Genomic DNA, 24,896 nt, shown 5'->3' with positions numbered 1-24,896 from the left:
GTCCAGTAGAACGGACGTACGGATTTGCCAAAGCTGTTTTTAGTAAACTCTTTTAAACAGATGAGATGTGCAGGGACCTAAGAAAGAAAGCTTTTATTGTGGGCTATTGTATTAAACAGTTTATCGTAGTTTAACTACGATATCTAAAATGTCCATACTGAGAGAAGATACGAGTGTCACTTATCATATCAGTGATAAGACAGGAAGCAAGTCCCTCAAGTTCAGTGCAGTATCTCTCTCGCCTGACAGAAATGAAAGCTGTCCACCTTCTAGTCCTTCTTGCAATGACAGGTGAGAAACTTAACTACCCTAGGCTATACAACTCCACACCGAGGTGACCGTGGTTCCTGTTGTTCGCATTCCATGTACAGGCATGGACATAGGTATTCGTACAGTCGCTAGTAAATAATAGAACACTTTTTAACGAACTAATGTAACAACATGGAGTAATTATCCATGTCACTTAACACTGATATAATAAAATTACAATTATATTAATAGTATACCTAGTAATAATAAAACAGTACAGTGCCATGGTGAATATTGATCGCATTCCTTAAATAATAATAATAATAATAATAATAATAATAATAATAACAACAATAATAATAATAATAATAATAATAATAATAATAATAATAATAACTCGTTAAGTTAGAGCAAAAAGAGAGAAAGATTCTCCACAACATTCTTGGCCCAAATTAAAGAAACGGTGTGTACATACGAAAATGCAGAAAAGAAATCTATATAGCCTACCCACAATAAGAGTTTTGTCTGTACATTGCCCAGAATTTTTAAAGAAAATGGCTTTTCTGTATCGGTCGTGTCCACAGTAACAAGGAAATGCACTTCTTACTTTTCCGTAATGTCTGTCTGTCTGTCTGTCTGTCTGTCTGTCTGTCTGTCTGTCTGTCTGTCTGTCTGTCTGTCTGTCTGTCTGTCTGTCTGTCTGTCTGTCTGTCTGTCTGTCTGTCTGTCTGTCTGTCTGTCTGTACGTACGCGTATCACGAGAAAACGGCTGAAGAGAATTTTATGAAAATCGGTATGTAAAGTCGGGGAATAAACCCCCACAATTCAGGCTATAAATAATTTTATTCACGCTGAGCAAAATGGTAGTTTAAGGGAAGGCCTACAATTTAGTCCTCAAATATTATGTTGTTAGTGGTCCTATTGATAAATACTATGTAACTAAAGTCATATAGGCCCTAGAATTAAATTTCCGATCATTCATGTCTTATGCATTTTTACCCTCAACAGAGATATTCATGAATTTGTAGAGAGTAGTAAATGGGTGAACAGAATTTAATGGAAATCGGTATGTAGAGTCGGGGAATAAGAACTACAGTCTAAGCTATAAACAATTTTACTCACCCTGAAAGAAATGGTAGTTTAGGGGAAGGCGCCTAAAATTTAATTGTTTAAATACTTCTGTTATTGGTTCTATCGAAAAGTAGTACATAAAAAAGGTATAGAGGATAAAATTTCCGATCATTTATGTTTTATTCAGTTTCACCGTACCGACTCTGTAAATTGTGGTATTTCAGAGTCGGTAGAAAACTAAATGTGAAGGACTACAATATCGAGAGCTCATCAATAACATTATATTGACCATTGTTCCTTGTGATGTTTCTGTCTCCTATGCTGCCACTCACCTCCGATAGGTGGGAACCGACTATAACAGCCTACCTGAATATTGGTGGGAAATAGTTGGGGAGTTAGATAACTTTCTTCTTTAGCATGCCATTCCTCTGGTTCATACATTTTCTGATATTGCTGGTACGTAACACGCTGGTTCATCTTAGTATTCCAGCTATTCGATCCGTATTCTGACGCGCTGATTGGAATGATCAGTGTGCACACTTGACGGAATAATGGCAGAGGCTCACTTATGATCTGGTCTAGAATTACAATTTCAGCCTACTTCAAATTATAGCACCACAATTTACTAAATAACTCAAAATTCAACCCTGAAAAGAGCCGTTTCTTAAGAAAAGCTTCTTCCTCTTCACTTTTATTACCTTCTACGTTCACTTTATTCCAAATAAGCAGCGAAGAGTGGGTTTCTCCTCTGGCTTGGAGGAAAAATTTGCCTCCAAGTTAGTTTTTCCCCCGCCAGTGTAGTGAATTGCAGTAGCGGCGATTGGGAATTAAAAATGCGGGGGCAAAAGAATATACAGACAACAAAGAGTGCCCAAGTTTGTGGGATATAGTGGGCGGGGGTTATGTACATCAAAAGTGAAGAAACAATCTACAAAGTGGTAAGGTGTTGATGCTCTCTGGGCGAATTTCGTCAGAGAGGTAAAGGTTGACAGTTTACCTATTTAAGTGCAGTAATAATAGTTTTTTGAGGCAATACTACACAATAAAACTTTTCCAAAGGAACAATATTACGCATTTATTACAATTAAATAGAAGTACGTGTGATTGTACAATTAAAATCATTTAGTATTTGACTACAGACACTGCTGCCCTTCCTCACAGCACGTGCAAAGTCTCCACTACTTGCTGCGGCGCTAGTCGGGGCGAACGATATTTTGTGTGTATTTCCGCTAACAATTTTGTTAATAATCAAATTAAATAAAGGAAAGAATTATCTGATAAGACAACAGACTTGTACACATTGCTTTTTTAATCATTCTGTTAATTCCTAGTTTCAGCCTGCCAAAATGCGAATAAATTTTATCGAAAGAGTTGGGGGCAACTGCCCTCCCCCCCCCCCCCCCCACGTTTCCTTATGTGGAGACTGAGTTAGGGAATTTCATCGTTGTGGTAAGCCCTCTTGCCTACCATCAGTCAATGGCAGAAACTCTCCACCTGACTTTTACATCCTCAGAAGGACTGTCTTAGTCTTAGATTTTTTTACTTATCGGGTGCTCCTAGGAAACAGAGGAGTAAAAGGGCATAGTTCTTGCCCTGGAACTCTGTTCTATTCGCCCGCTCTCACCCCCCCCCCAATTCGACTCCAAAATAAAAAAGTGTTCTTGGCTCACGGCTGTCTGCTGCCTGGTCATTCCACCTCTGGAACTTTGGACTGTTAGATCGGCAGCTTAGTACTGTTTGTCAAAAGTGAGAAAATGTTTGGTTTTTCATTTGATCGAGTATTTCATATAGCATTTTTTTTAAATAGCGACATTCCTACTGGCGTCATTGTAATAACCTATGGAAAAACCACTAAGACAGTCCTTCTGAGGATGTAAAAGTCAGGTGGAGAGTTTCTGCCATTGACTGATGGTAGACACGAGGGCTTACCATCACGATGAAATTCCCTAACTCAGTCTCCACATAAGAAAACGTTTGGTGATTTCCCAGTTGCGTTTCTGGGGTAACGTTAAGAGCTATGCAATTTAATACAATCTACTAGCAACGTGTACACTACCTAACCTAGAATTCTGTATCCAGTGTAGAATTCCGTAGCGAAGCACGGGTGTATCAGCTAGTCTACTTTAAGATAGAGAAGATCACGGACACAAAGGCAGGGCTCGCTTCTGTGGTCACTTACGAAGGATGGATGACTCTCGATGGACAAAACGGATTTTTAATAATTTTGACTCAAAACCAAAGTTGGTAAGTTAACGTCAAGAAAGGCCTTGAAGAAATGGGTCTACAACCAGGTGACGCTCACAAACAAGACCTTCTCAGAGCAAGCATTGGGACTTCCGGGACTTTCCGGGATGCGAAGTGGACTAGTGGTGCAAAGTGCTTGAGACAGCGAGCTACTGGATCAATCAAAAACTGAGCAAACGCCAGAATGTATAATGAAACTTATCGTGGTCCCGAGTGAATAATAAATAAATAAATAAATAAATAAATAAATAAATAAATAAATAAATAAATAACAATTAGCATACATACCTTCTAGTGGTAAGTAAATTACAGTAATTATAAAATGGCCTTGGGTAGAAATTTGGAGTTAATTTTCTGCATCTCTACCTCGGTGCGTTGCTGCTAGATGGCGTCTGTCTTGAACGTTTTCCTTGCTGAATTACTTGTATCCGACGTATTTATCATGCCACTTTTCAATGTTGTTTCCATGGCATACAAGCATGATTTCACATCCATATAGTTCAGAATAGTTCAGAGTCGTCACTACTCAGGTTGCGACTTAGAAAGTTTAATGGAAACTTTTCTTTCTTTATTAATCTGCTTACCCTCCAGGGTTTGCTTTTCCCTCGGACTCAGCGAGGGATCCCACCTCTACCTCCTCAAGGGTAGTGTCCTGAAGCGTGAGACATTGGGCCGGGGATACAACTGGGGAGGATGACCAGTATATCGCCCACGCGGCCTCACCTGATATGCTGAAGGAAGGGGTGGGAAGATTGGAAGGGATAGCAAGGAAGAGGGAAGGAAGCGGCCGTGGCCTTCAGTTAGGCACCGTCCCGGCATTTGCCTGGAGAAGAAGTGGAAAACCTCGGAAAACCACTTCCAGGATGGTTGAGGTGGGAATCGAACCCACCTCTACTCAGTTGACCTCCCGAGGCTGAGAGGACCCCGTTCCAGCCCCCGTACCATTTTTCAAATTTCGTGGCAGACCCGGGAATCGAACCCGGGCCTCCGCGGGTGGCAGCTAATCACACTAACCACTACACCACAGAGGCGGACTAATGGGAACCTATTGGCAGTAAATACTGAATACATTTCACAGTCGAATTTTTTGTCATTTGGATAGCTTCGTGGGTTTCTTTGCTGTTTGGTCTGCATTAGTTGGAATGTCTTCAATAAACTGCAGAAAGGCCTGCCATCGTCTACTGCGGAGAATATTCCTTTGTCAGAATTTCTTGAAATATGCGACTGTGTTATGTCATGCCACTTTCGGACTATGTCTAAAATAGACATTGTTTTCTGGAGACGTCCTTGTTTGCATATTACTTGTACAATTTCTTTACACAGGAGCTTGAAATTCTTTGCTCCTCGTGGAGAAAGGCCTCTCAAGAAGCTGAGATCTCCTTCTTCTTCGTCTGGAATATTATGGACTCTTTACGTGTCGCCCAGTCACTAAACGTGTTTTATAGCAGTATACATATTATAACACTTTTCACTTGTTCCAAAGACATGAAAGGACGGATATTCATATATATGCCGAAAAATATTAGGGTGCATTTGCAAATTAGCAAAGAAAGGCAAGTATTGCCCACACGGATGAAATATCATCTACTACTTGGTAAAATGTATGTACTCGAGACATATGTCGCAGTCATATAACATTTTGTAAAATTTCACCCTCTCGAGGGCTGTAATGTACTCACAGCACTAAGACAGTTAACCGTATACGATGATCCCATCCAGGAGATAAATATAAATACATCACGAGTGGAATCAGGAGCGTATGACCTTCTAGGAAACAAATACAATACTAATGCTTACACAAATAATTGAGAGTCATCAAGGAAACAATTGATTATCTGAATCATAACAGGGGTGAGGTCGAGTAATATACAAGAAACACTGGTTGGGAAAGGGGCGTTTATGCGTGCTAATCGTGCTAAAAATATTCGCCGTGCAGAAGAATAAACAGAACATTGGAAAAGTAAATGATTAATGTCTCATCTTGAGGTAGATTGGTGAGACGAAAGCGAAATTTGTATTGTGGGGTAAGGGTATGGTTAAACCGTAAACGTATGATGTTGGTAATACATCGTCGAGTGTATGAACCGTGCGTATACCAAGCTTTAATAGGTATATAAGGTTGAAGTTGATAGCAAAATTTTCCTTTATATCTGGCAGATTTATACCATTTCTACTGCCAAGTATGATACGCTGCGTTCTTGATAAGGGTATAATCCATGGGGGTATGGCTACAGTGAGGGGAGCTGTCTGAATCCGCTTGCTCATTGCCAATTATTCTGGTACGCCCGGGTATCCATGCTAAAGTTAACAAAACTACAGATTGTTCAAGTTGATAAATGAGATGTTTGATATTGTACAAGTACCAATAAAAGGATCATTTGCAGGAAGTTAGGGACTGTAACACGCTTAATGCATCGGTATAGATGGTTGCTTTCGGAAAGAAACAGATGTTAATATAAATTAACGCGTGACGGATCGCAAATAATTCAGCGGAATAAATGGAGAAAGTTTGTGGTAAGTGGTAATGTTCAGTAACAAGGGTGCTGGAAACAAAGAATGCAACTCCTACTCCCTGTTGAGTTTTGGACCCATCTGTATAAATGTCAATGCCACAGTCCATAAGAGGTAATCTTAGATTTTTATACCGGGGCTTAATATTTTAGATACTCAACGAAAGAAATTGTTTATCAAAACGTTCATTTGGAGTGTGCTGCTATATTGCTGTTAAGGATGGACTCTCTTGAAGGAGGACGTGAAACGACTAGAGGCAATGGAAATGTGGCTATGGAAGAAGATGGCAAGAACTAGCTGGGTTGAGAAGAAAACTAATGGAGCAGTGCTTAGAGAAATAAACACCCAGAGACAATGTTGTGAGATGGACATTAAGCAATGGTATGTTGATAAACGGGGTTAAAACTCAGCTTGTGAGTTTCACAAATAGGAAAAGTCCTCTCAGGTTTAATTACTGCGTCGATGGAGTGAAGGTTCCCTTTGGAGATCACTGTAAGTATCTAGGTGTTAATATAAGGAAATAGCTTCATTGGGGTAATCACATAAATGTCCAGCTCCGTGGCTAAATGGTTAGCGTGCTGGCCTGTGGTCACAAGGGCCCGGGTTCGATTCACGGTAGGACTAGGAATTTTAAGCATCATTGGTTAATTTCACTGCCACGGGACCTGGGTGTATGTGTCGTCTTCATCATCATTTCATCCTCATCACGACGCGCAGGTCGCCTGCGGGGGTCAAATGAAAAGATCTACATCTGGCGAGCCGAACATGTCCTCGGACACTCTTGGCACTAAAGCCATACGCCATTTCATTTCATTTCATCACATAAATGGGATTGTACTTAAAGGGTTATGAGGGTGTTTAGGGGTTGTAGTAAGGATGTAAAGGAGAGGGCATATTAAGTCTCTGGTAAGACCCCAACTAGAGTATGGTTCCAGTGTATGGGACCCTCACGAGGATTACTTGATTCAAGAACTGGAAAAAATCCAAAGAAAAGTAGCTCGATTTGTTCCGGGTGATTTCCGACAAAAGAGTAGTGTTACAAAGTGTTACAAAGTTTGGGATGGGAAGACCAAGAAGAGAGGAGACGAACTGCTCGACTTAGTGGTATGTTATCAATATAGTTGGTCCGTTATTGGACATTATAAATTTTCCAGGTAACTCATTCTTGGTTGCCAGCGTTTCGCCCGAGTGTGCTAAATTGGACTCTCCGAGTAGTGGAGAGATGGCGTGGAATGACATTAGTAGACAAATAAGTTTCAGTTGTGTCTTTGAAAGTAAGAAAAATCACAATATGAAGATAAAGTTGGAGTTCAAGAAGACAAATTAGGGCAAATATTCGTTTATAGGAAGGGGAGTTACGGATTGGAATAATTTACCAAGGGAGATGTTCAATAAATTTCCAATTTCTTTGAAATCATTTAAGAAAATGCTAAGAAAAGAACAGATAGGGAATCTGTCACCTGCGTGACTGCCCTAAATGCAGATCAGTAGTGATTGATTGATTTAATAACACCGATAAAAAGGAGAAAAGCGTCAGTTTTTGGTCACATTCTCCGGCATAATGGCTTCTTAAAGAACTTTTTCGAAGGCAAGGCGATGGGAAAGTAAGGCAGAGGGAAACCACGGAATAAGATCATTGAAGAGGTAGTTGAGATGATGGAATGCCAACGTTATGGAGAGGTAAAAAGGATCGTAGAGAGAAGAGATCAATGATTGCAGCGACAAGGCAAAGCCTTTAGATAATGATGATGATGATGATGATGATGATGATGAATTCCGGGAAATTCGCCGCAGGGGGTTTTATAATGTAAGGATTATAATAAAGACTATCGAAGGACAAGTAGGCAACGTAGGAGTTCTCAATAAGGAAGAGCGGTGTATATGTAATTCTGTGTATGCAAAATACGCGCCGGGGGCGTCATCGTATCGCCTCCCCCCCCCCTTACGCTCGATCGCGCCAATCATGGGCAACACTGAAAAGTGCTAGGCCGGTCCTCTCGCCTCCATCCGCGGTCCCACAGCAGAGGACGACGGAAATTACTCGACTATCAATCTGGAGTCTTTCATCTCGCGAGGTTCCTGGATACGTCTAGCATCCGGACTGTTCTGGAAGGCCCAGAGCAGGTATATAAGGAGAGGAGTAACTTAGTGCGGAGTCAGTGAGAGTTAGTTGGTGAGTGAGTTAGCGAGAGCGAGATTGAGCTCGCTGGTGTGAGTTAGCGAAGAGCGCACTCAGTGAGAGTTAGTTAGTGAGTGAGTGAGTGAACGAGAGCGATATTGAGCTCGCTGGTGTGAGTTAGCGAAGAGCGCAGTCAGTGAGAGTTAGTTAGTGAGTGAGTGAGTGGACGAGAGCGAGATTGAGCTCGCTGGTGTGAGTTAGCGAAGAGCGCAGTCAGTGAGAGTTAGTTAGTGAGTGAGTGAACGAGAGCGAGATTGAGCTCGCTGGTGTGAGTTAGCGAAGAGCGCAGTCAGTGAGAGTTAGTTAGTGAGTGAGTGAGTGAGTGAATGAGAGCGAGATTGAGCTCGCTGGTGTGAGTTAGCGAAGAGCGCAGTCAGTGAGAGTTAGTGAGTGAGTGAGTGAGTGAACGAGAGCGAGATTGAGCTCGCTGCTGTGAGTTAGCGAAGAGCGCACTCAGTGAGAGTTAGTTAATGAGTGAGTGAACGAGAGCGAGATTGAGCTCGCTGGTGTGAGTTAGCGAAGAGCGCAGTCAGTGAGAGTTAGTGAGTGAGTGAGTGAGTGAGTGAACGAGAGCGAGATTGAGCTCGCTGGTGTGAGTTAGCGAAGAGCGCAGTCAGTGAGAGTTAGTTAGTGAGTGAGTGAGTGAACGAGAGCGAGATTGAGCTCGCTGGTGTGAGTTAGCAAAGAGCGCAGTCAGTGAGAGTTAGTTAGTGAGTGAGTGAGTGAACGAGAGCGAGATTGAGCTCGCTGGTGTGAGTTAGCGAAGAGCGCACTCAGTGAGAGTTAGTTAGTGAGTGAGTGAGTGAGAGCGAGATTGAGCTCGCTGGTGTGAGTTAGCGAAGAGCGCAGTCAGTGAGAGTTAGTTAGTGAGTGAGTGAGTGAGTGAGTGAATGAGAGCGAGATTGAGCTCGCTGGTGTGAGTTAGCGAAGAGCGCAGTCAGTGAGAGTTAGTTAGTGAGTGAGTGAGTGAGTGAGTGAATGAGAGCGAGATTGAGCTCGCTGGTGTGAGTTAGCGAAGAGCGCAGTCAGTGAGAGCTTGGGCCGAGATGCCAGCCTGATGGAGCCGAGGACTCGTTCCTGTTTCCCTTATGTCGCGTGTATGTGTTTCCCTTGAGGCCGGCTGCTGGAGAAGAACCTTGGGTGTTCTGGAGCCGAGCGAAGGGAACACTGGGTGCCGACTGCGAACGGGGTTCCACGGATTGAGTGAACAGCGGATACTATCCCGACCTGCGAGACTGACGTGTAGGCTGTGGACCGTGACAGCGCTAACGAGTGTGACTGAGTGGCTGAGTGAGTGTACTGTAAATAGACATAGACAATCGATCATGTCTGAACATCTGAAAGTTACTTAAGTATCTCAATATTACAACTCGAGAAACTCGCATTAATAATAATGAATTTTACAGAAAATTGATACTAAATATTCGGAACTTGAAATACGAAACTGCGTTCGAGGAACTCGTGAGTCAAACACTAATTTACGCTCATCTTGATATTCAAAATGATCACGAAGATGACGCTATCAAAATTTGTGGATCCAAACTCCACTATCTCACACATACTCCTTCACACATCATGCAAGAAAATCCCAGAAAACGTGACGGCATGTTTCCGTATACTTTGAGCTCCCATTAATAATACTCTAATCTAGTCCTTTCCGAGGCGCGCGGCTGTGAGCTTGCATCCGGGAGATAGTAGGTTCGAATCCCACTATCGGCAGCCCTGAAAATGGTTTTCCGTGGTTTCCCATTTTCACACCAGGCAAATGCTGGGGCTGTACCTTAATTAAGGCCACGGCCGCTTCCTTCCAACTCCTAGGCCTTTCCTATCCCATCGTCGCCATAAGACCTATCTGTGTCGGTGCGACGTAAACCCCCTAGCAAAAAAAAAAAAAAAAAAAAGTCCTTCCCGACTAATTTGAATCTTTGTTTACATTTACATTTAAGCACCGAGACGTACACTGCGTCTCAAACATCAAAGCAAAACAAATCAAAATAAATGAGGCTAAAATAAGAAACTGACTCGTAAAAGAAATGACGCTAACCACTCAGCGAAAAATCTGCATAAAATGGAAAGAAAGCAAACTGTGACCTTATGCAAACGGTCCACATTTACGGTACAATTATATTTAAATTAACATGCTTCCTAACATTTAATTTTAATAGGACGTAGTCATTTCAAACAAAAACTAAATTTAATGAAATGAAATATCAAGTTAACCTACCCCCTTTTGCGACATTAAAATGTGTTCACACTCACATAAATACATTGAAAGTTCTGTACTCATCTATTTCGTTGACTTATCGCCGCCAGCCTTTCGAACAGCCGGCCCCCATCGTGTTTTAGCTAGCCATATCGATGATGATTCCTTCATAAATGACTTGGATCAGTCCTTTGGTATCCATCCTGGCGTAGAAAAGTGATGCCGTACTTTCCATCGCTGCTTCTGCTTCTAGATGTCGTCTAAAACATCACCTCGTTCATGATGTAGAAACTAGGTCAAGTTTAACCTGCCGGTTACTAGAGTACTACGGCCGGGGTAATTTCCACTGACAATGAAACCAATTCTCACTCAGCCTAGCGGAACAACTCCCCTTATCCCACCGTAACTAGGCCAGATATTTCCCATGTATATGCAAGACTGGAAATTGTAAAGTTTATGCCCTCGGGAAACTATTTACACAGGCAGGCTACTATGCATTCGAAACGATTAAATGAAACTGTTCTCTCCCTCTGGAAATCATTAGTTAAATGCCATTCTCCCAGTATTTGAAAACTTGAATAGATTAAATGCGGACTGAACGTCTTACAACAAAATACAAGTCCCCACACGATCACTCACGTAATGGAAAACTTCTTCTCATGATGTTACCTTAATGAATCTCACCGAATAATAAGGTGTGCTAGCCACGCGCTCATCGCCTCTATTAATTCGTCCTCTAAGATGCCATTGTATGCTCGATCGGGGCCATCACTCGCATATACCAATGCCTACCCAAATTGACTGTAGCTCTATCACTTCATTGACTCAACACATCGCGTACCCGACGCTTACTTCAAACGTATATTTTCAGCTTGTCTAGCCTCTCGCCGGGCCTCCGAAATGTTTTCCGTTGGTATGGCCGTTGGAGTTCCATTGTTTCCTTGTTCTGCTTTGTGTACGCCATGTCGAAATTCCTCCTTCTAAACTTATCTGGCGATCAAAAAACCCGAGCTCCAAGCTGCCTGCAGAAACTGCGACATGTGCTGCTGAATGTCGATGTTCCGTGCCAGTTACTAGTACTTGATAAAAATGAAATATTCTCTGTACATTCGAATAAATGACTGATTAATTAAATGAGCACTTCAATGAATGCTCAGTGTGTTCAGAACAGAGAGGGATCACAAATCCCATCTTTAACATGTATACAAGTGTTAATTTTAATTATGCGTATTTAGTCCCAAAACTTACGTAGCTGACGATGTCCCGTAAAGGGGAATGGAACATATAAAACAGTTTTATTGTGTTCATTGATTTAGTGGTCTAAGATATCACAAATTGTGTTGTACTGAAAGGTGGATAATACGTCTCCCAACTAGTAAAAAACTTCGAAACATGTTGTTCAGACCCGACACATACCCACCGCTCTTTTCCTCTCCCGCTTCTCCCTCCACATCCCTAGTTTCGGAGAACTCCTAGGTGTCACTCTGCTATACAGTACTTCACACTCGGAAAATAAACCCGACTGCAGTAGGGCAGAGTGAATGGCGTACAACCAACATGTGTGAATGTTTAGAAGGTGTTCATTAAGAGGATCACAGCTGCATTATGTCTGGATTATGACCCAATCTTTCACAAACGATCAATTGCTGTCTCTGATACAAAGCAAGTGAGCTATTTTTCTCCTCAAAATATGAGTTCATGTTGATGATTTTCCCTTGCAAGTCAGACTACAAAGGTGCTATGCACGTTGAATTACATATTCATGTTCATAAAAAACAGAACAGCTTGGAAGGCTAGGGATATGAAGTTCATATTATGTTCATTAGCATGTTCTGCAGAAGGGATTAGCATTTCAGTCACTTAGGTTCAGCAAGTGTCCTGTTGCCTAGTAGGCGCTGGGTCTTCCAAGGGCACTGGTAACGTGTTCCATGCGTGATGGCGTCGACGTGTATAAGGCGTGAATGGCGTCCTGGGGTATAGTCATTCATGCTGCATTCACCTGGTTCCACAGTTCATCTGTGGTGGTTGGCATTGGGTCACAGCGCCGCACCCGTCGTTTCACCATATCCTACACATTTTCGATTGGTGACAAGTCCAGTGATCAGGTGGGCCAGGGCAACAGTCTGACATCCTGTGACAACAAGAAGGCACGTGTTCGTGCAGCAACATGTGGTAGCGCATATGGCGTCTGGGGCGTCGTACAAAAATGGTATGGCTACTGGTCGCAGGATGTCATTCCCGTAGGTCAAACAGGTCACAGTGCCCTGAACACGCACCAACTGTGATTTGTGGTTGTACCCAATAGCACCCCACACCATAAGGCCTTGAGTTGGCGCTGTATGTCTTGTCCGAATGCAGTCAATGTGGTGCCTCTTCCACCTGTCTGCGGCGAACCAAAATGCGGCCAACATTTTCAAACAAACAGAACCTGGATTCGTCCGAAAACACTATCTGCTGCCATTCCTGCCTTCAGTGACGTCGTTCCATACAACACTGCAGTCAAGCATGTTTATGCACGTTAGACGAAGGTAGACGGAGAAGTGGACGACGCGCTGGTAACCCAGACCGTAATAAACAGCGACGGACGGTCACTCCTGATAGTGTACGATGTGTTACACTGTCCCACTGTTGCGCCGGAGCCGAGGAGGACGCAGATCTGTCCTGCAATGCCGTTCAGATAAGGCGTTATTCTTCTTTGGGGGTCTGGGTGGTGCGAGTAGACCCATCTCGTCGTGTTCTATAGCCTTCTGTGAACCACTCTGTACACATCAGTTGCACTGCCGACACAATTCGTCCCACACGAGCAGCAATTTCACGTTCTCTCGTGCCAATAATGCGCCCTCTTTCAACCCCACTCATCTGACGGTGCGGTTCTCGCATACGTCTGCGAGGCACCCTGCACGTCTGCTCGAATCATACTGATGCATTACCTTCTGTTTAAAGCGACAATGAGAGGCGCAGGCACATTTTACCAGTCGGTGGTGGTGCGCAGAGATATCAATTGGGACGTTGAACCTGAGGGCTGACGTGCTTCCTGTGCTAATCACTTCTTCAAAACATACTAATGCACATGTCCTGTGAATATTAACTTCCTATCTCTAGTTTTTCAAGGTGTTCTGGTTCTATGAACATGAGCGTATATAGGTTCACAGTGACTCGGTGCACGGTCATTTTCTTGCTGAGGCTGTCCTATCGTATACATTTCGCAATTTTGTCTTGTATCATCATTTCTGATTAACTCTGTATATGTCAAACCTGTGTTACTATGTTGTGTTCAGCACGGATGTGAGAAAAGTATTAGTCTTGACCTCTACTTCCAGGTGCTCCGGTTCCAACATACTCAGACCCAAGAATTATTGGAGGGAAAGTTGCCGCAGAGAATCAATTTCCATATCAGGTTCGTGTCAACTGTATGTTACAGGCAAAGGATGTGTTGCAAGAATGAATTTATTTATTCGTTAGAAGCTGATGGTGTAAGTTTGAAAGATTCATTGCAGGAAATATCTTTAGGGTTAATGGTCTGATAAAGGCTCCACTAAATTAGGGATCCAATTTCCTTCATATAAATATTTATTCCTCTGTTAGATTTCCATTCTGAATAAAATTCAGGAAATGTTGAGCATGTTCAGCCCTCGCCGGATTATTGACTGTATCCTGTATCTTCCGTGTCAGAATTAGGTGTGTAAAATTGTAGTCTATATCATATAACTTAGGTTAATTATTTATTTATCCATAAATATATATGCTAATACATATTCTTACGTTACAGAGTACCAATACATTTCATTCTCCGATGATGAGGTTATGTTACATCTTCTACAAATTCCTCCAAGACCACGACTGTTCAGACACAGGTCCAATCCAATGGACGATTATGATGATGTGAACTTTAAGTGTCGTTTATATTATCTACGGAAACTGTAATGAATCTGCGATATTTGATTGGCCCAGTAAATTCCTGCATTTCCTCCAATGGAAGATGTTTGTCTCTAGCTAAAGTAAAACTATTTTCTGATTCGTAATGAAACTGATACTAATCAAATTGAATACCAGAAATCCTGTATCCAAGATAAGTAGTTCTCAAAATTTGTGCACTTTATTGCTTCACATGCACCACCATCTGAACGATACAGGAAATGATGTTTTTATCAATTTAATGGGTGCTGCTGCGTGTGAATATCAAATATTCATGGTTAAAGACCAAATTAACTATTGGCTTGATAAATCTTTCATTTGTAACCCGAGAATCCACTAACTTTAAAGGTCCTTTAACAAACGGAGGAATACAGAAGGTCGTTTGGGATCTCTGGTGACTAGTTTGAATGCCACTGGCAGCACTGTTATCAAACTGAGTACGTCAAAACGGGGAGTGGTTATTTATGTCAGTACTGAGAATGTGTGTGTAGAGTTTTGTGACATTAGCTGCAACGATGCCGAAGCGGCTTGACCCTTACTGCGAGCCCTTTCTGATGTAGCTATTGTGCAATCCAAAGAATGTGCAAGAAGCATGATTTCTTGATTTCAAAGAATGGGATCAGTGTTGTATTGAATAAAAAAGGCAAAGGCCGACTGGGCTTAAATTCAGAGGGAAAAGACAGGCAAATCCACGACAAGCCACCAGCCGTACACCAGAAGTGGTGAGGAAATTGAAGGCCCTTGTATCAGGTGGTTACCCTTCCCACTAAAGGACTATCGCACGTAAGTTTGGGATGCCTGTTTGAACGGTTAACAACATAATCAACAGTTTCCCACATACCCACTCCATAGTCTCATTTAAATCCCCAATCACCTTCCAGTCAGTATCCCTCTACACAGTATTCCACTGATAACAATCTCCGTTTCCTTAAACTTTATCCGTGCTACATTCAGAAATAGGAAACGTCCTGTCAGTTTTAATTACTGTGTTGATAGGGTGAAAGTTCCTTATGGGGACCATGGTAAGTACTCAGGTTTTAATATAAGTAAAGATCTTAATGGGGGTATTCATTTGATTAAGATTGTAAATGAAGGGTACAGATCTCTGCACATAGTTAAGAGGGTGTTCTGGGATTTTAGTAAGGATGTAAAGGAGAGGACATAAAAGTCTCTGGTAAAACATGAAATACACTATGGCTCCAGTGTATTCAACCCTCATCAAGATTACTTGATTCAAGAACTGGAAAAAATCCTAAGAAAAGCAGCTCGATATGTTCTGGGTGATTTCTGACAAAAAAGTAGCGTTACAAAAATGTTGGAGGAGCTACGCAAACGCAGAACGTACAGCACACCATCGGCCCAGTTGGAGAAGACTCAATGAATAAATAAGAAGAAGAAGAAGTATTTAAACATATGTGTTTATACTATTATAAACATAAATATGTGAGTGTGATTTGATAGAATTTGATGATGTTCTTTTAAGAACGAAACATGTCATTCTATTTGAAAGTCTGGTGCACTGTGCTTCACAGACTCTTGCAACCTTCCACAATGAAGATCTGGACCAGAACCGAAAAGGGATCACATTTCGTAAAACTGCTATCCAGTGAAAAATATCAAAACCTAAGATATTTTGGACTAAAAATGACCAGTGCAAAAGTGTTTTCTCATATCCAGCATTATTTGAAGTTGAATAGAATTGTTCCTTTTTCAAGTATAACACTGTTACCATGTTTTGATGCAAGTGTAATAGACTAGTATAACTTGGAATCAATATTCTCTAACCCATGGGTAAATAATGGAAATATCGAGCTCGACGAGTATTATTATTATTATTATTATTATTATTATTATTATTATTATTATTATTATTATTATTATTATTATTATTACTACCGTGTTTTAGTGGATCAGCAGAGGTGAAAGAAGGTGCGGGCTGGAATAGGTCTCAACTACAAAATTAAAGTTAATTTAAAACTTTAACAAAGGTTATATTTTCTTTTCAAATTCAACAAATAACAGAGTATAACAGGTACCAAGTAGCAGATCAACAAATTAACAAATTACAGTTCGTTACAAGATTTGGGCTTCGAGCCCCAAGATTAATTTCTGAGCTCTCAGCTCACCACCACAATTGCTAAAGGGCAGAAAACCCCTAAATGCATGGAGCCCTTGCTCCCAACTTTTAACTCAAGCCTCCCAGAGGCACCTTTCACACACAAGAAAGAGCAGATGCGCTCTCAAAGTCTTCGAGCCTATTTAAGAGGCCATAAACTGACTTTACACTAACTGCCCTCAAGGCACACATATAATGGCACAGGGCTACCTCGTACCCAATTTACGGGACCTTCACAAGAAGAAAACAAAATATCAGGTTAAGTTACTGGCCCAAAGTACAGAAGGGATTGGAGGCGTGAACTAGCACTCCTAAATACAATTTTAAAACCTAAGTGGCTCTAGGCCGAAACACAGGGGCTAATCCCAAGCTAAGGAAGTGACCCGTATGAGAAAACTTTAATATTTTAAGGAAGAGAATAAACGGTTATGAAAACGTAGTCACCTCAATTTCAAAATGAAGGGGAGTTCGAGAGGGAAAAGCACTCTCTATCCCCGCTTTACAGTAAAATAAATTTATAGATTTTACATAGACAGAAAAGGAATTTACATTTTAAAAAGGTAGGCTACATACTAAAAGTTTCGAACCCTCCCCGAGAGTTAAACTGCTGAGCTAGCAAGAAATAAAGATGTTAACAGGCCATTACCTTGTAGAAGAACTGCTGCTTGAAGAAAGAGGCGCTTCCCGCCCCCTGCTACATGTTCACACACTGAGTTAGATGTTATACAAGTGGCACGAGACAAGAAAATCAGCAGTTTTTATACCCTCGTGGAAAATTCGAGACCTTTCAGGAATGAGTAGTCACACCCTTTCGCTTTTATTGGATAGCTTAGAGCAACATATCTATGTCGAAGAAGACATACATGATTGGTTGGAAATAAATTAAAGAAATTTGGGATTGGCTAAATTCAAAACAGGCGGATAGAAAGGATTAATGTTGCCAATCCAAAGATAACAGAACAAAATATAGTAAAAACAAAACTTATGAATACTAAATTTCTTCAAGAAAGTTCATTCCTTCGCACCAGAGTGCGTAATCATAGTTTTTAGTAGAGACATCTGGTAGAGAACGTCCACACTTCTTGATCAAATACAAACAAAAACACATCAAAATTCACACAGAGCTATCTTCGGAGAAACTGTTGAGTTAATACAGTTTGTTAAAGTTCAGGCTTTCTCCTGTAGAGGAGTTTTAACTGGCGCAATATTTGAACTAGCGGCGTGGAGGTGTATGGCCCGGTACAATTATTATTATTATTATTATTATTATTATTATTATTATTATTATTATTATTATTATTATTATTATTATTATTATTATTATTATTATTATTATTATTATTATTTACGTAGTTATGTACGAACTTGTTTTGGTATAAATTATGATCGTATTATTTGTGAGGTTATGTCATGAAACATCTGCGGTATGCGAATTAATGTGTGTTTATTTAACGTAAGAACACAATTAATACCACATAATTTATTATGTTCTGTATATATCCTAGTTATTGCAATTCAAGTCCCTGGAATAGTAGGAGTAGTTTTGACAGAAATATTTTTGAGAAATTATTGTAGACAACCTCGTATTAGGAACACATTTATTCTCCGTCCCGTGGAGTAGGGAAAATAATAGTAATCCACCAGCTGTAATAATCACATAACCACATTTCAGTTGAGAATTGTAGTGAAGATGAAGTATATTAGATAGGATCTTGCCTGTTATATTCGTGTTTTTCTTTGTGTACGGCAATCCATTCGATACTTGCATTTAACCAAACGCAAGGTTTCATTATTTTCTATTAGAGCATTTTAGGATAAAGTAATACTAAAGAAATAATCTTCTGTCTACGCGTTTAACTTTGTTGGTAATCCTTGAGTACGGCACTTCTTGCGAATTTCAAATTTTAGGCCTAATTGCAATTTTCATTTCTGTTTGTGCTTAATAATAATCTATTATAATTAGGATACGTCTAAACGTAGTTTAAAAACTGTTGTAGTGTATTGTAGTGACTTATTAGAAATTAGAGTGCTTATTCTATTATTTTGAGTAGTCTTGCGAATTTCAAACTTTAATTGTAATTTCCATTTCAGTTTGTGTTTAATAATAATCTGTTGTATTATAATTAGGATACGTCTGAACGTAGTTTAAAATCATTGTACCATAGTGTATTATAGTAGGTATTTTATAACAAATTAGTGTGTTTATTCTATTACTGTGAAATATTTGTGTAGTATAGTATCTGTAGTATCTATAGTATCTGTTGTATCTGTATTAACTATCTTACTAGAATTCTGTTGCAGTAATTAGGGTAGACATAACTGCAGTTTAGAATTGTGAAGAGCTATTTCTTGTGTATTACTTTCGGTTTTCAGTAATTAATAACAATTTTCATTCAGTTAGGGTTTTGTAGAAAAAAATCGTACAACTACAGTAAGTAGTATTGTAGTGTAGTAGTAGCTTATATTAATTACCTGGTTGTTGTGTGATATTTGTGAGCTATACTGGACAATATTTCTTTCCTTTCATTTTTATTTGCACAGAATAAGATATTTTATTTTTTCTTTCCTTCCCATTATTCCGTAAATAATGGGTACGCAGTGTAAGTGTAGGAACTGTGGGTGTGGCCAGGCATTAAGGAGTATGAGGGAGGAGTTGGAGAGTTTGAGGGAGATGATTAGGATTCTCTCAGAGGACAGGAAGGAAAGTGTGCCTCCCTCAAATAATGTACAGGATACAGAAGGTGTAAAGGAGGGATGGGAAGGAAATGGGGGAATTGTAGAAGACAGGTGGTCTAATGTTCTAAGGGGAAGGAGATTGCAGGCTAAGGGCTCTGTTCAGGATCAGAATTCAGGACAGGCGTCCGTGAGAAATCGGTACGAGTCACTGCAGGTAGAACAACCGAGGGAAGATGAGGAACAGGGAACTGTTGCTGAGATGTGTGGAGGCAGGAGGAAGGGAAAAGGTAGGAAAGGGAAATGTAGTGTAGTGGAAAGGAAAAGGCAGGTGGAGCAGGGTCATGGGAGGGAGAAAAGGGAGGAGGAAATAGCGTCTGCAGCAGTGAGAGAAGATAGGGCTGACCAGGAGGGGAGGGGATCAAATGAGGTGGGTAGGGTTGAGGCTCTGGTCATGGGGGATTCCATCATTAGACATGTGGGGAAAGTGTGTGGTGGAAAGGGAACCAGGGTAGAGTGTTATGCCGGAATTAGGTTGAGGCAGATGTTCAGGAAAGTAGAAGATAAGGAAGAGGGAAAGGAGAAGGTGGTAGTGTTTCAAGTTGGTACTAACAACGTAAGACAAGCCGGTATAAGTACCAACATAGTTGGGATGTGTGGGATCTGGTAAATGCAGCACGGGTGAAGTTTAAGGAAGCAGAGATTGTTATCAGTGGAATACTGTGTAGGATGGATACTGACTGCAAGGTGATTGGGGATTTAAATGAGACTATGGTGTGGGTATGCGGGAAACTGGGAGTGAGATTTCTAGATCCTAATCGGTGGGTAGGAGACAGGGATCTGCGTTCAGATGGCCTTCACTTAAACCGCAGTGGTACATATAAGGAAACTTGTTTAGAAGGGTTATAGGCAGCTATATGCAGGGAAACGGAGTGGCCTAGGGAGCGGTGTTAAGCGAAGAGGGAACTGGAAAACAAGTAGGGATGACATAGTGCTCAACTGTAGAAGCATTGTAAACAAAGGAATCGAATTAAGTCATTTAATAGATATATACTTACCAGGTATTGTTATAGGAGATGAATCATGGCTGAGAAATGATATAATGGATGCAAAAATATTTTCACGGAACTGGAGTGTGTATCGTAAAGATAGGATAGGAATGGTAGTAGGGGGAGTATTCATTCTCGTGAAAGAAGAATTTGTAAGCTACGAATAAGTTAAGGATGAAAAATATGAAATTCTGGGTGTAAGACTCATCTCCAAATATAATAGGCAACTTGATGTCTTTGGAGTGTACAGACCGGGAAAGGGTGGCGCTGATGCTGATTCAGAATTATTTGATAAGATAATCAGCTATGTTGGAAATGATAGGAAAGGAATGTGATAGTAGCAGGTGATCTCAATTTACCAAATGCCAATTGGGAAGGTAATGCGAACGACAGGAAGCATGACCCCAACAAATGACAAATAAGTTAATATGGGAAGGGCAGCTGATTCAGAAAGTGATGGAACCAACTAGAGGGAAGAATATTTTGGATGTGGTGCTGATAAAACCAGATGAGCTCTATCGAGAAACCGAAGTAATAGATGGTATTAGTGATCACGAAGCTGTTTTTGTCGTAGTTAAAATAAATGTGAAAGAAAGGAGGATATTAAAATGAGGAATATTAGGCAGTACCATATGGCTGATAAAGCAGGCATGAGGGAGTTTTTAAAAAGTAGCTATGATCGCTGAAAAATGGTAAATAAAAGTGTTAACAGACTCTGGGGCGGGTTTAAAGCAATTGTTGAGGAATGTGAAAATAGGTTTGTACTTTAAAGGTGTAAGGAATGCTAAGGACCCACTATATTATAACAGAGACGTAAAGAGATTAAGAAGGACGTGTAAGCTGGAACGAAATAGAGTTAAAAATGGTTGTGGAAGTAAGGGGAAATTGAACTTAAAGGAAATTGAATCTAGCAAAGAATTCAGCTAAGGATAACATGATGGCAAGCATAATTGGTGGTCATACAAATTTTAGTGAAAAATGGAAGGGTATGTACAGGTATTTTAAGGTAGAAACAGGTTCAAAGAAGGACATTGCAGGGATCATTAATGAACAAGAGGAGTGTGTATGTGAGAATCTTCAAAAGGCAGAAGTATTCAATCAGCAGCGTGTAAAGATTGTTGGTTACAAGGATAATGTCCAGACAGGGGAGATGAGTAATACTAAAGAAGTATTAAAATTTACGTATGATAACAATGACATTTACAGTAAGAAACAAAAGTTGAAAATTAGAAAAGCAGCCGGAATTGATAAGATTTCTGGGGATATACTAAAGGCAATGGGTTGGAATATACTACCATATCTGAAATACTGAATTGATTATTGTTTGGTTGAAGGAGCTATACCAAATGAATGGAGAGTTGCTATAGTAGCCCCTGTGTATAAAGCTGAAAATTACAGGCCAGTCAGTTTGACATGCATTGCATTTAAGCTTTCGGAAAGCATTCTTTCTGATTATATAGACATGTTTGCGATAATAATAACTGGTTTGACAGAAGGAAGTTTGGGTTTAGGAAAGGTTATTCCACAGAAGCTCAGCTTGTACGATTTAAAGCAAGATATAGCAGATATCCTGGATTCAGGAGGCCAAATGGACTGTATTGCGATTGACCTATCTAAGGCTTTTGATAGGGTATATTATGGAAGACTACTGGCGAAAATGAGTACTATTGGACTAGAAAAAAGAGTGACTGAATGGGTGGCTATATTTTTAGAAAATAGAACTCATAGAATTAGAGTAGGCGAAGCTTTATCTGAACCCGTAATTATTAAGAGGGAAATTCCTCAAGGCAGTATTATTGGACATTTATATTTTCTTATATATATATATATAAATGATATGTGTAAAGAAGTGGAATCAGAGATAAGGCTGTTTGCAGGTGATGTTATTCTGTACAGAGTAATAAATAAGTTACAAGATTGTGAGCGGCTGCAGGGTGACCTCGATAGTGTTGTGAGATGGACGGTGGGCAATGGTATGATGATAAACGGGGTTAAAAGTCAGGTTGTGAGTTTCACAAATAGGAAAAGTCTTCTCAGTTTTAATTACTGCGTTGATGGGGTGAAAGTTCCTTTTGGGGATCATAAATATGATTGTTAATAAAGGGTACAGATCTTTGCACATGGTTATGAGGGTATTTAGGGGTTGTAGTAAGGATGTAAACCAAACCCCGTGGCACTACAGCCATTAAAGGGCCTTGGCCTACCAAGCGACCGCTGCTCAGCCCGAAGGCCTGCATATTACGAGGTGTCGTGTGGTCAGCACGACGAATCCTCTCGGCCGTTAATCTTGACTTTCTAGACCGGGGACGCTATCTCATCGTCAAATAGCTCCTCATTTCTAATCACGTAGGCTGATTGGACCTCGTACCAGCCCTCAGGTCCAGGCAAAAATCCCTTACCTGGCCGGGAATCGAACCCGGGGCCTCCGGGTGAGAGGCAGGCACGCTGCCCCTACACTACGGGGCTGGCAGTAAGGATGTAAAGGAGAGGGCATATAATTCTCCGGTAAGACCCCAACTATAGTATGGTTCCAGTGTATGGGACCCTCACCAGGATTACTTAATTCAAGAACTGGAAAAAATCCAAAGAACAGCAGCTCGATTTGTTCTGGGTGATTTCCGACAAAAAGTAGCGTTATAATAATGTTGCAAGTTTGGGCTGGGAAGATTTGTGAGAAAGGAGATGAGCTGCTCGATTAAGTGGTATGTTCCGAGCTCTCAGTCGAGAGATTGCGTGGGAGGTCATCAGTAAACGAATAAGTTTGAGTGGTGTCTTTAAAAGTAGGAAAGTTCACAATCTATATATATAAAATAAGAGTTTTGTCTGTACATTGCTCAGAATTTGAAAAGGACGGTATTTCTGTATCGGTCATGTCCATAGTAACAAGAAAATGTACTTTTTACTTTTCCGTAATTTCTGTCTGTCTGTCTGTCTGTCTGTCTGTCTGTCTGTCTGTCTGTCTGTCTGTCTGTCTGTCTGTCTGTCTGTCTGTCTGTCTGTCTGTCTGTCTGTCTGTCTGTCTGTCTGTCTGTCTGTACACGCATCACGAGAAAACGGCAGAAGAGAATTTAATGAAAATCGGTATGTAAAGTCGGGGGATGAGCCGCTACAATCTAGGGTATAAATCATTTTATTCACACTGAGTGAAATGGTAGTTTAGGGGAAGGCCTAAAATTTAATTATCGAATATTTATATTATTAGCAGTCTTATCGATAAATACTGTATAACTAAAGTTATACAGAATTCAATTTCCAATCATTTATGTCTTATATATTTTTACCGTACCGGCTCTGATAACACAGATATTAATGAATTTGTATTTTTGTTGCTAAGTCCATATCATCGCCGAGCCACGAAAAAATGGGTTAACAGAATTGAATGAAAACCGCTACATAAGGTCGGGGAATAATAAACTACAGTCTAAGCTGTAAATAATTTTATTTCCCCGAGATGAAATGGTAGTTTAGGGGAAGGCGCCTGAAATTTAATTTTTAAATACCGGTACCGGTACCTATGTTATTGGTGCTATCGAAAAGTACGGTACTACATAACAAAAGTTATAGACAATACAATTTCCGATCATTTATGTTTCATTCAGTTTTACTGTACTGACTATGATAAGAGTGGTATTTCAGAAGGCCTACAATATCCAAAGCGCATAACACTGATCAACAATAACTTTACATTGACCATTGTTTGTTGTGATGTTCTTCGTGCCGCTCAACTCCGATAGATGCTATTACTACTGCGTACCGAGTATAACAGCCTGACTGAACATTGGTGGGAAATAGCTAGGGAATTGGAAAACTTTCTTCTTTAGCATGCCACTCCTCTGGTTCATACATTTTCTGATACTGCAGGTACATAACACACTGGTTCATCATAGCATTCGAGCTATTCAATCCCTACTCTGGGGCACTGATTGGAATTAGTAGTGTGCATATTTAATGGAATAATGACAGAGGAGTGTTGATTGTAGTCTGCGACCTGGTTGTTCCTGCTCTGGAACTTTGGACTGTTAGATCGGCACCGTAGTACAGTTCGTTGAAAGTGAGAAAGTGTGGGTTTTTTTTTTTTTTTTGCTTTACGTCGCACCGACACAGATAGGATTTATGGCGACGATTGGACAGGGAAGGGCTAGGAGTGGGAAGGAAGCGGCCGTGGCCTTAATTAAGGTACAGCTCCAGCATTTGCCTGGTGTGAACATGGGAAACCACAGAAAAACCATTTTCAGGGCTGCCGACAGTGGGGTTCGAACCTACTATCTCCCGAATACTGGATACTGGCTGCACTTAAGCGACTGCAACTATCGAGCTCGGTAGGTTTTTCATTTGATCGATTATTTTATATGATAACATTGCTTTCAATCGGTACATTCCTACTGACGTTTTTGTAATGACCTATGTTGAATTCAGTTAGGAAAACCACCAAGTCAATCTTTCTGAGAATCCGTAGCGAAGCACGGGTACATCAGCTAGTATGAAGATAAAGTTGGAATTCAGGAGGACAAATTGGGGCAAATATTCGTTTATAGGAAGGGGAGTTAGGGATTGGAATAACTTACCAAGGGAAATATTCAATAATTTTCCAATTTCTTTGGGATCATTTAAGAAAAGGCTACGAAAACAACAGATAGGGAATGTGCTACCTGGGCAACTGCCCTAAATGCAGGTCAGTAGTGACTG

At 40.7% G+C, this 24,896-nt stretch overlaps 1 protein-coding gene across 2 annotated transcripts in view; it reads left to right on the top strand.

The window, feature by feature from the left end:
- The first annotated feature begins 211 nt into the window (after positions 1 to 211).
- LOC136859637 (trypsin alpha-4) overlaps positions 212 to 24,896 on the top strand; it is a 135,819-nt gene continuing 111,134 nt past the window's right edge. Inside the window, exons 1-3 of one of the 2 annotated variants that reach the window (XR_011017579.1) lie at positions 231 to 291; positions 13,778 to 13,854; positions 14,227 to 14,668. Coding sequence is in view for 1 of the 2 variants with exons in the window: in XM_067138707.2 (XP_066994808.2) it covers positions 252 to 291; positions 13,778 to 13,854 (117 nt within the window). In the remaining variant the exon portion in view is untranslated. Of the gene's footprint in view, positions 292 to 13,777; positions 13,855 to 14,226; positions 14,669 to 24,896 lie in introns of those variants that run through there. The other variant, XM_067138707.2, reaches the window with a different exon arrangement.

Source organism: Anabrus simplex, chromosome 1, assembly GCF_040414725.1.
Source record: "Anabrus simplex isolate iqAnaSimp1 chromosome 1, ASM4041472v1, whole genome shotgun sequence".
Classification (NCBI taxonomy): Eukaryota; Metazoa; Arthropoda; class Insecta; order Orthoptera; family Tettigoniidae; genus Anabrus; species Anabrus simplex.
Note: the sequence above shows the minus strand (reverse complement) of the source record. Positions and strands in the feature narration are given on the sequence as shown.